At 37.1% G+C, this 12,636-nt stretch overlaps 3 protein-coding genes across 3 annotated transcripts in view; 2 read left to right on the top strand and 1 right to left on the bottom strand.

Moving 5' to 3' along the window:
• Nucleotides 1–6,713, top strand: part of LOC136249366 (uncharacterized) — a 43,082-nt gene extending 36,369 nt beyond the window's left edge. Inside the window, exons 11-12 of the mRNA XM_066041337.1 lie at nucleotides 2,235–2,318; nucleotides 5,750–6,713. Coding sequence (XP_065897409.1) covers nucleotides 2,235–2,318; nucleotides 5,750–5,788 — 123 coding nt within the window. The 3' untranslated portion in view covers nucleotides 5,789–6,713. The remainder of the gene's footprint in view (nucleotides 1–2,234; nucleotides 2,319–5,749) is intronic.
• The window catches only part of LOC136249363 (serine/arginine repetitive matrix protein 1-like), a 107,135-nt gene that overhangs the window by 69,798 nt on the left and 24,701 nt on the right, over nucleotides 1–12,636 (top strand). The gene's annotated exons all lie outside the window — the stretch shown is intronic.
• LOC136249360 (putative ferric-chelate reductase 1) lies at nucleotides 7,851–11,111 on the bottom strand. The gene is made up of 7 exons (XM_066041324.1): nucleotides 10,975–11,111; nucleotides 10,713–10,920; nucleotides 10,511–10,653; nucleotides 10,364–10,455; nucleotides 10,167–10,231; nucleotides 8,285–8,803; nucleotides 7,851–8,230 (listed from the first exon to the last, which is right to left on the bottom strand). Exons 1-7 carry the CDS (start codon nucleotides 10,978–10,980, stop codon nucleotides 8,001–8,003), a joined length of 1,263 nt encoding a protein of 420 aa, XP_065897396.1. The 5' UTR covers nucleotides 10,981–11,111; the 3' UTR covers nucleotides 7,851–8,000.

Raw genomic sequence — 12,636 nt, 5'->3', positions numbered from 1 at the left:
TCTTCAATAACACTTTACTAGATATCTAGATGGGTAAGCTTCTTTGTAGAATGGTTATTTTGCATTATTTGTAGTGTGAACGCGAAGCCAAACCTGGTCATTATACTGCTGTTGCGCCATAAATACAATTGTTGTCATCGTAGTCACTCAAGCCAACTATTACGTTAATTTACCTCTTCTTCACACTGCTGTGATGCCATGGCATGTGCAATGGCAGCAACTAATCAATTTGCTTCGATTTCTCTTCAGCTGTTCAATGAAAAGATGTTCTGTCTTCTGCGCTCATGTTAAGATAGTGTGACGAATTTAAAACATCTAATCCAATCCCACAATAACTCCACCTATGTGCCCATATAAAACAGTTTCATTTTCTAAGTCGGTTAGAGACAAAGCCCTCGAATTTTCACGTTTTAAAACCTCTGCTTCCCCTTGGTTTTAACATCCACAAAGATCCTCGTGCTAGGTCTCTAACCTACACTAAAAATTCCCAATACTTGTTTGTCTACTTTTCAGGGGCTTCCTAAAGAGAGGTAGAGCGTGGTACAGCACTACTCAAAATTCTGTTGATGTGGTAAAAAGAATGTATGTAATTAATAAATTGACTTTGATGTTGGTAGTAAATAATATTGATAGTTTTTCTGCTCTACTTTATTTTACTGGGGAAAGCTTTGTTTTTTTGTAACATTGGTGAATCCACACATACTGCATCATAAGAAAGAATGGTACCTGAGTTAATGTTCATCTGAATGCGTAACTATCAATTACTGATTGGAAAGTGAAAGGCACCACAAATGAAGAACAGTAGGAGAAGCGCCTCTCCAATCAATCCAGTCACCATGAAAAATACAGATGATTTGTGTGCCCCAATTTTCAATTACTGACGAAGTGAAGTGGCCACTACGTTTTGTTTTCAGCTATGTTCAGACAAGTGAAGAACAGTAGGAGAAGCGCCTCTGCAACCAATCCAGTCTTTGTGGAAAATATGGATGATTCCTGTTACAAGCGTAAGGAAGCTATCGTGCTACCACGAATTGACACCTTGAGCTGTCAGCAAAAAGAAATGTGACACAAAAGGTAAGTCCATGATGTGTGCATTGTATATGTAATGCGGTATGCCAAAAGTCACTTGTTGGGCTGAAGTGACATCAAACAGTGAAAAAACAAGCCTGTATCCTAAGCTATTATCGAGTTACGCTTGTCTGACAGCATTAGTCAGTCAGGCAGTCAATCAATAAAAATATATATATTTTAAATGGTAGCAACTTTTTGAAAGTGTTTAAGGTTATACTGAAGGCACTTTTAGGGCTTGGTTATGCCTAACCAATACTACCAAGGCACCATGGAGGTATTGTGAGGCTGGTTTTAGAGTGATATTTTTGGTTGTGCCGCTATACTAAAATGTATCCAGTTGATTGTTACAAATTAAAAAAAATTCAATGGAATGTTCTACTGACTAACTGATACTTTCAGGCAAGTGTATCTTGATAACGGCTAAGCCTATGGGCTGGATTTTTTCACTGCTCGACATAACTTCATCCCGAGATGTGTGCCTTTTGGTACATACAATGCATGCATCATGGACGCACTTTTCTCCTCCTTTGTATCCCAGCCCAAGGTGTCAATTCATGGTAGTGTGGTGCATGGTGTCCCTATGTTTGTAAACAGGAATTGTACATATTTTACGTGGTGACTGGATTGATTGCAGAAGTACTTCTAATACTGTTCTTCATTGGTAACGCTGTATAATGGGCTGAAAATATGTGAAAGTGAAGCATAAAGCACCCTACTTCACTTTCGAGTCAGTAATTGATAGTTGGATTGTCTGTATTTTTGTGGCGACTGTATTGATTGCAGAGGCACTTCTAATACTATTTTTCATTTGTATCACTGTGTAACGGGCAGAACATTAGCTGAAAGCTAAGCGTAATGGTCTTAATAGCTGGGGCACACGTTCAGCTGAAAACGTTAACTCTGGCGTCATCCTTTCTTTTGATGCGGTATGCGTGGGTTCATCAGTCATAATAATGTTTCAAGAAAAGTAAACAAACAGAAAAAATAGGAATATTAAGGATCATAGAAACAAGTATGGAAAAAACAAGGGAGGTCACTACATCTGTAGATATATTAGTGAACATTTAATCCCTAATTCAGTCTATAATCGAACTATTTTTTCGCTATACTTGTTACTATAACTACAATAGATTACTGTTATGTGCGTAATGTCTTTTGTGTAGATTTCAATAACTGACCATGAAGGGAAATCGAACTTTGGTCCACCCATCTATGATGTCATTGAGTGGTTAAATAAGATATTACAAGTGAGGAAACCATAAAGCATTACAGTACTTGATAGTAAGAATCACCAATGTACCAAAAAATATGTGTCTGGCAGTATTGTATTACAGTACATAAGTGATTTGCAAATATGCCATACACGCTTTTGCTAAAGTTTGTTTAATGGAATTTCCAACCGACCAATTAGTTAAATGTGACCGGATTTCACAAAACCAGGCTTCCACACACACAAAATCAAACTTACGATTTTACCAGAAATGGATTGCTGGTCTAATACACTATCATATTTCACACTGTACTTCCTTCAGCACTGACAAGTCTGGTTTCTGTAGCAGCTTTCTTCCGACCCTGTCAAAGCCACAAGTGTGAGATTGGCACCATTAAATGGCCATGGCTTTGTGATAATGGTGTGTAGTGAGCTGGGACTTCACAGAGAGCTCGCCAATAGTGTTCTCAGTCAATTTGGAGTAATTTGAGGGCCATGGAGGGCCATGGAGAGCCCAAACTTGGCCTCTGGATTCCAATCGTCTTCTTACTCCATTTTATACCCGTATATTAAGACCACCGTCCACCCCCACCCTCCCACCCTATTACTACCATCTGTGATATTATAACCCGCTCGAAAAAAGCTGCTCAAAACAGGGCAAATTTTGGGTATCAGAAATGTATACACCCACTCAGTGATAGCTAGTGAACAGATGAACAATTGGTGCAAATTTTGTTTGCACAGCTGTAGGCACTGGGAAGTTATTACACAATGATTCCTTAAAATCGCCATATCTCCTAACAAAGCTTTGTGCGTCGAAGCCTTGTTTTGTCAAATTCAGTCACAAATGATGATGTCTTATGCAATCACAGCAACAATAGCCACTGTTGTTAAACCTAATTGTTACAGATAGATGTCACTTAGGCCTGAGACATGCTTCTGCAGGAGATGCAATAGTTGCATATCTCTCATAGGACAAAGAGATTTATTCATTGAGCTTTGGTGTCACACAAAAATGAAGTCCGCACCTTGCCTCTTTGCAGTTGATGTAAGCAAGTTAATTGCATACTGTGCTATGTATATCTGCTTATCTAAAATGGTACCGCAAATAACAATTAGAGCTACAGGTTCATTTATCACATGTTAAGTTGTTGCTTCAGCCTGGCTGGTGCTTTCTGGCATATGGTAGCACATACAATGTAATACCTTTGTCCTCCTTTGTGCCCCATTTTTTGCTGACAGCACAAAGTGTCAATTCACTGTAGTGCATTAGTGGTTTTGTGAATTGAAGAATAATTGTCTGTAATTTTTGTGCCATGTCCACCAGTTGAAGTAAGTAAATTGGTCGGGATATGAACATCCATTGGGAAACTCGATAGTACCAGAATACTGAATAGATCTGCTTAGGTATTAAATGGTTGTAAACCACAAATGCATACCTGAAAATATGCTGCACATTTTCCAACTGCTGGCGTATAACCTTCATCAAACTAGTAGCTAACACAGCCTGTAACAGGCAGGACATAGTAAACTATGCAAAATAGCTACATCACTTATCAAATAGTACTGTAGAACAGTTTAAGTATATTAGGATCCCTCTGAAAATGACATGCCTCCCAAAATGCCACCTTTAAAAATCATCCTAGAAAAATCTTGCACGACAAAAAAAAACCATAATGAAATAATATTAGTCCATCTAACATCAAATACAGCATCAGTAACAAGAAAACACTTACAGGCGGCCAGATATAGATTTTTTTAAAAATCACTAGAACTCAAATTTTTGTCTGCCTATCAGTCTGCCTGCCTGACCACAATCACAAGGCTGGAGGCCAAACGAAGCAGCATTCAGCCACCACTTTAGGCCATAACAACAAACTCACTAGTGGGATATGCTTTAGGGTTCTGATGAGTGTGTGCCCTCTGCGCCTTGTCTTTCCTTTTATCTTTAATCAGGCTAGTATTCTTCATTCTCCATGCAATGAAACCATATTTAGGTGTTAATGTTTCCTATCAACATGTTGTTTAGACACCGCAAACTTATTGAAGCACTTACGCTCTGTAGATACCTGTAACTTCATGATAGGTTCAATGCCATGCATATTAATGCAATAATAATGATCTAGCACCAACCACACCTCTTAACAATGTGCCATGATAACACACCCTGTTATTATTGGCCTAGCTGTATTCATAGTGCTAGCAGAATGAAATAGTGACACACTCCCTGGTAGTAGGTGAAAGGCTGACTTGAGATACTCTAATGCATCAGTCACCCTAATATAACGGTCACACGTGTATAGCTGTGTGCTATAACAAAAAACAAGCAAACTAGTATATAAAAATTAATTTATAGGGATCCAAGCAAAAAAAAACAGTGAAACAAGAGATGAATGATGGTATTACAGCATAGCTCGGTGGGAAAATCCCTACTTTGGCATTGAACAAAAATGATTGTTATAACATGCGGATGTAAGGATTTTCCTACTGAACTATGCTGTAATACTGTCATTCATCTCTTGTTTTACTACTTTTTGTTGTTTGGATTCCTACTTTCAGTAATCTTTAAATTAATACATTTTTAATATACTAGTTAGTAATTAGTATAAGTGTGTTTTGTCATGCCATTTTAGCCTCTTATAAATATTACACCATTCTTTTCTTGATGCTGTGTTATAGAAGTACATTAATGATTAATGTTGTACTTTGTGTGGGAGGATCAAAGCGATACCACGTACTGTATTGTCCATGCAGTACTAATTAGCTGTATGACTGTACTGTATGAATCATACAGAACAGTTATGCAGCTACGTAATTGGGTAAATACAGCACAGTTGGGCAAATATAGTACAGTTATGTGGAGAATTTATTTAAGGAATGTTATGAAAACAACCCTACTTACGTGACACTATAAATTGCTAAAAGCAGCCAAACTAATCCTACCAGTTCGTTTTACGGCTAGAAATAGATTGTATGAACACTTACTGATCATCTGATCATGAAGCGACTCCACTAAGACAGCATGATTGATCACATGCATAACATTGTAAATTGCTAAAACTAGACTAACTGTTCGTTCTACGGCTAGAAATAGATTATATAAACACTTACTGATGCCTTGATCACCGAAAATTGCAGCGGTTTGAGTACTAGAGGAAATCATTCCAAGTCAGATGGCTAGGAAGTACAGTATAACACTTAAAGCACCGCCTATGCTAGTGTGTACAAAAAATACAGCACTTGGGGGTATCTTGAGGCAAATAACAGCACTCATCTTCACCTCGTGCTGTATTAGCCTCTTGACACACACCCTCGTGCTGTATTTTCCGTACACATGAGTAGCGGTGCGTTAACTATAATTTATTATGTTACCAAAAGTAAACACACAAGTGTAAAATTCCTAATCTTGTATACATACACACATACAAAATGTTAGTATCTGTTTTGAGAGTTATGGTTTTTATTTAGATGTCAATGGAAGACTATTGTGCCCAAGGTGAAACATGAAGCAAAGCAGCAAAAGAATACAATAATGATTGGTCTATTAAAAACTATATGTACCAGCAGCTATGGTGGCATCAAGTTATAAATTTTTTATTTTTGTAACTTTGGATAATATTTATGTATAGTCAGGGGCGGAGAAATAGGCAAAGGGGTCAACTGCTCGTGGTCTCATTTTTTCCAAAGCCCAGTTGCTGAAGTAAAGCAACTGTTGTAGTTATTAGCCAACTTATTTTGCCTTGATTTACTAGAATTTGTGCTACAGGTTAAGCAAGAATGGAATACTGCGTGCTGGGAGTGCACGAGATTGAGATACTCTAATAAGAGCAGTCACCTAACTACTCTAATAGAACATTTAGTGGAATCACATGAGTAATTGGTCCTGCTATGCAATTAATTCATTCTGTCTCCATTAACACATATATAATCAAGAGCATGAGTCTGTCTGAAATGCCTTCATTACTATATACTGCATGTACAACATCTTAATGATAGTCATTAATATTATTGTTATAGTATTATAGGAGTATCCTATTTGAGTGCACATGTGCCACTGAAAATACTCTCAGTTTCAATCTCAAAGCATTCAAATCTCAAAATTTTTCTATGGGGCATCCCCCCAGACCCTCTAGTATTTAGTGTGCTTTGCACATTTTAAAACACTTTGTAACTTACAGCCACCCCACATGACTTGCCCTCCACTTTTGAGTACTATTCTCCGCCCCTGACGTGAGTGATTTTTTATACATGTTCCCATTTCTAACTATACACTCTGTTACCATCAGTAATATTTTTAGAATACATTGATGTTTTAATCACTAGTCAAAATGTTTCCATGAGTAATGATGTATGTCGTAATAGTAAAAATTTTATGCTTTTATACGGATATTGAGTATAATGTTTAATAATTTTCACCCTAAGGTCCCTTCCATGGCCTATTTACATAATAATTGTACAAAATTGTCATGAACAGCTGCAGAAATCAAGAATTGAACCAAGGACACCCTATCCCTATGTAGGTTATGTTATATTCAGTCCACTCATATAACACAATCAAGGCAATAGCATGGTGTAGAGGGCCGGCTGCAACATGAAGTAAACAATAATAAAGGATCAAGCAAGCATAGCTTGGGCACTGTAAGTGTTCACAGTGGTTTTTGCCTTAGTTTACATTCTATTGCATGTCTGTGTCATTGACGGGTAATGAGACACTATGGCCAGAAAAGGTTGATCTTGGACAGGCGCAGTGGCAAATTATTGGAGATGATGGATTTCAAGACTTTGAAATTGTTTGCACATAATATACATTGCATATTATGCATGTAGCAAACATTCATCAATTAAAGTTCTGAAATTAATTAGTATACCACACACACGTACAGTCCTTACCTGTTCACATGTTATCTTATGATGTATATTCTATTAAAGTAAGGTTAAACAGATAGTTTTTACTATCTGGATTATCCTGAAGAAAATCTTTCCAGATATCCTACGGATAGTGACATCACCACTTGCTATAAAAGCATTGCATATTTTGTTATGAATGTTTGTTGTACTAGGTATAGTACTTTAGAAATGAAACTTAATTATGTTTGTAATAACGTTGATAGCTAACTGAATCTAGCTACTTATTTATCTACATAAGTTTGTCTATACGGTTTTTTCGTCAATTTGAAATATGAGTAATGGTGAACTACCTTCCCATTGGGCTCCTCATGTATTTAATTACTGTAGCAGGCCTCGTAGGCTACTAGGAAATTGCTCGACTCGAAAAGGGACATGTCCCTACATATGCAAATAAAAATAATGGTAGCCTTGAGGTTTCGTAGAAAAAAAACAGTAGTTGAGAAGATACTACTGTGCATAAGAAGTCGACATGCATTTCCTTAGCAATGTAATTAGAGAACTACAAAATAATTCACCAATTACAAAATGCAAAATTACAATAACTATTAATTTGATAATTCCTGTATGCATGATCGCATTGTTACAAAACAGAAACCTTAGTTAAATTACTTTCCAACTATATGTATAACTAGTGCCTTGTTTTTAGAAGTAGCACACAACATCAACTTGTTTTATTATGTGTTTGTAAGTCCATACATATATACATGATGGCTATGGATTTAAATCACATCATTGATGCAATAGTTAAGGAGTGTCAACTGTGTGCATGTACTGTTAAATACTACATATGTCAAATTGTTTGGGAAGATGTTCACATCTTAAACTTTCTATACTGGAATCGAGGGGAGAAGAGACTATCCATGATGTAATCAGTATACTTTCCTTCTATAATCCCTTCTGCTTGATAGCCATATTGTGGTTTAGCATGTAGACAAGGAATATCATCAGTATCCCACATTGGCTTCTCCTCAATTTCTATCACCTTTCCATTGATCTTCATCAACCCATCCCCAACATGTGCTTCTCTATGGAGGAATTGACCTGTATGTATTAAACAATGGAGTGTTTAGTGTAGTAGTTTATATGACTACTCACCCATTATCCCATGACAATCACTGCTTATGCCACTATCATCCATTACCATCAAGTCAAGATGTTCATTGACAAAGTTGATCTTGACAGACAGTCTGGGCTTCTTTATCGATACTATCAAACTGGGAGTGTTCCCATTTGTCAACACCTGTCCTAGTTGTATAGTGGTAGTAGAGTTGTCAACCAGAACATGTACTGGACGATCAGTGATCACAGTCTTACTACCATCAAGGAGGATACTTCTGTCGCTAGCTGAGATAGTGATCGTTGTGATGTGTTTAGACTGACAGTCACCCATACAGTGATCTGGCTGTATCATGATCCCAATATCTCCCAAGAATGTGGCGTACTCTTTTAAGGTGCTGTCTTTCTCAGGAGCAATGAAATAAGCATTGACATTGATATTAGGATGAGAGATTAGGTTGAATATAAAGTTAGCTAGTCCTTGCATACTGTAGCATAGTTGTTGTCCAGTTGATAGTGGAACAGTAAAATGAGGGTCTTTGTTAGCCAGTGATGTGACTGCATGACGCAAAAAATTGTGTATATGCATTCATCCAGAGATATACAGTGTTTTTGTACAATTGCTGCAAGTTAGGATTATTAAGGGTGGGAAATATACCGATATTTAGTCATTGTGTAATATATTTTTAAACCGAATAATTAAATATTTAACTTTCATACTGCATATGGATATATATATACTGAGAATACCAGAAATTATTGGTCTTCAAATTATTCAAACAGTATTATGGCAGAATTTGTTAGAAAGAGAGCATAGCATGGCACTACTAGATGCTCAATGGGAGACTAGTCGAATATGGTAGCTATTTGTCACCTACATTGAAAAAGTTTGTTGGCTAACACCTCCAAATTGTTTTCCCACTTGAAGAGTAAGCACTGCCAGCATAGTATAAATGAGGCTATCGATGCAAAGGAAGCTTATACATATTTAGTGGGTATTTAGTAACACTGGAATATTCATATTTAATATGATATTGATCAATACCGCCCACAGTGCAAAGTTATTATAAGTGTACATGCATTGCCTATATATTGTACATATTGCAAATGTATGGTTTTCTAACTCCATCATATCAAGAGTTAAAAATAAAGGTTAGAAGATACTCTCTATGATGTGGAACTAAGTCCTCTCCATTATTAACTCTTGATTATATGTATGTATCATATAAATTTTTGTGGCAAGAGCATATGGCCATGCCTTTTAACTGAAGCCTTATGTTTCCATCCATTATGGTAAGATGTGTAGGGGAGAACTTCCTCTCATTATCCTCTCCCACATATGTATGCGAGCTATGAATGTTGTAGTCACTCTGACGTGTGAAGGTGTATTTTTTGGTGCAAATTTTGAGTGTTATTCCAATTCAAGCTGTATAGTACCATTGTATTCAAATATAGCCATGGGTTCTGATTTTTTACTACATTTACAAAGGTAGACAAATTGTGTAGCAGTATAATACTATTTTTTGAGCTCCACACTAAGGACAGTATTTGTTGAAGGATTGAGAAATAGTTAGGATGTGTAACAAAACAACTGTGCAAATTACAAATGCATTTGATATCTGTTTCTTCCTGACAACGTTGACTTTCTCAAGACTCACACCATTGTTGTTCAAATAAAGGAAAAGCTGGAGAATTTTTAATTGCCCAAACTCCTATTCCCCACTGAGCAGTATCCTCTAACTATATTTTCTGCAGGAGCTGTTGATATTCACTGACAATAAATTCTTTTGTTAGTGACATGCACAGGTCATACCCCCTTCATTTAAACTACTGTATGTTGAACCATGGATAAATCTAGGACATCACCAAGATAGCAGACACGTATGTAGATGCTTGCATACATTTACAAGTTACATCATACCTTCATTAATTGTCATAGTAACCATATTAGCCCAGAAAGTAGTATACACATCCACGAATGCGTACCTGTAGGTGAATGCAATGGTTGATCACAAAGCAAAAATACAGTACAAGCCTCATTCAGAGGTACAGTGCATGTGTTACATTTACATGCACATGATACTCATGGCTGTGATCCCGTCACCAGTATACACTTACCTAAAAACAATAGGGCCACTTCCTGCAGGTGGAGCAGTCCAGGTAAGAGCTGTTGTCATCTTTTCAGTTCTGTCAGTGTGTGTGGCAGCTGTCTGTCAAATTTTGTAAACTCAACGAAATATTCCATGATCACATTATGTAACTCACATCATCGCTACATTGTGTTTGATAGTCTGGATCTGAAGTAGGATTAGAAAATGTTCCAACTGGAGTGGTACCATCAGCTAGTAATCTTCCTTGTATCATAAATCCTCTATAGTCCATGTTAGTTGTCCCACCTTCCAGTGTGACTGTAAGGAACATGCAGCAGTGTACATGTACATACTTATCTATGCCCAACTGTGCTTACTAATGTAATTCTGTCCACCAATGTAACAGTCAAATGTAAAATCACTTAGGTTAACAGTAAATGGCAGTTGATCAGTAGAAGGAGAGTTTGAGCCATGTTGTGGGACAATATCTCCACAAGCTGACAATGGTGCTCCTTCTGGTCTACTATCCACAACTACAATAAGTTCTAGAACACTACTGAGTATAATGATATACTTGAAAGTGACCTTTACAGAATAGAAGTAATGATAAACCGTTAATGTATAGCACACAACACTTACTTTCATTCTGTCAACAATTTATCACAAATAATAAAACTCCAGAACCACACTAGCACTGCTACTAAGCCAGCCAACTAATCGTTCTGCTTTTGTGATGTGTAGGCGGGTTTTATATGTGTAGGTTACCAGGGAAGCAGTTGACATTAATAAATAATGGGCGACCCACATAACCAAGAATCCAAAACACCATCATGAATGTAACTATGTAACATGTGTACAACTGCAATAAAATGATCTGTGTTTAGCTACTTCACTAGTATGGCACATATTTTGTAAGTACTATTGGTGAAAGTTATTATTCAAAGCATTGTTACAAGGCTGTATATATGAAATTAATAGTAGACTCTTGGCAATGTTGTAAACTAATGCAGTACTCAATAAACCAAGTCAACAGTTCTATTGTACTTTCTGGTTGGCTTCTTTGGAGTATTGTTATACAGTGGAACCTGTCTATAATGGTCACCTTGGGACCAAAGGACAAAGTGAGCTTGTTATTCACTCTTGGTTATAACTATTGAATACGTTTAAGCAATGAAGCCTGATAGATTATATAGCTAGTATTCATTGAAAGGCGATAATTGTGCATTAATTGAAGCGGTGCCGTGGTGCCAGACAGTTGGCTTAACAAGCCACCATAAAAGGTAGCGATCGCTATATGAAGGAGAAAGTTATGTATACAGTGATTCATAGGCGAATTCTTGGTTGGCCGGTATACGCGTTACTGAGACAGGTGACCGCTTAATGCAGACAACAATGCATACATTTGTATGGCAAAAATATTTGGGACCTCCTGTCCATGGCCGTTATGCAGAGGTGACCGCTTAATCCAGGTGACCGTAACACAGGTTCCACTGTACTAGAGTACTCTAACTGCTTTGAGTTTTCCCCCATCAGATTATCAATAAGTGTCAGTACGATTTGTAGTCGTAGGTCAGGACTACATAGTTTGACTATAACTGTAGTTTTATTAGCAATTTAATATGGTATGCGTATGTGTGTGATTCATTGTGCCCCTTGCTTCTCATAGCTGTGTTATAATAATAATAATTAACTTTACAGTGTACATATACCTACATACATACAAGTTGCAGATGTTGGTATGATAGAATTGGGACATATGGCAGCACACTGATGGTCCACTGACATCCTGTGTCAGTGGCCGGAAGCTAAATTGTAGTAGTGATTAGCTACAAAGTTTACTTACTAGTCTAAGATTACTTAAAAGGGAGGAAATTAACAGTTAAAGGGAGTTGAAGTTAGGTTGGTGAGGGATCTTTGAACACTTTGAGCATGGACATAGAAATGAAAAAGAGCAGGTGTTGTTGGAGGTGAAATTGGCAGTGAAATGATTCCACAGATAATCTAAAAGTTTGGCCTTTATCTTGAGTGGGTTGTCCTGGTAGTTGATAACGGGAAGGGCATTCCAGATGCGAGGAAGCCGGTTAAAATAAAAGTTACTAGTGGAATTGTCAGGTGTTGTTTTTCTGTAAATGCACATGGATGAAATGCTAAAGCAAACACAATTCTAACACAATGCAATGAGTTATGTATTTACTAATAGTACCCAAATGGTAATCACAACCATCATTACTGGGTTGTACACCACTGAACTCATCTGACCTCATTGTAGTATATGATAATGGTGGTGTTGTCTATGCAGTC

The sequence above is a fragment of the Dysidea avara genome, chromosome 3 (assembly GCF_963678975.1).
Source record: "Dysidea avara chromosome 3, odDysAvar1.4, whole genome shotgun sequence".
Lineage (NCBI taxonomy): Eukaryota > Metazoa > Porifera > Demospongiae > Dictyoceratida > Dysideidae > Dysidea > Dysidea avara.
Note: the sequence above shows the minus strand (reverse complement) of the source record. Positions and strands in the feature narration are given on the sequence as shown.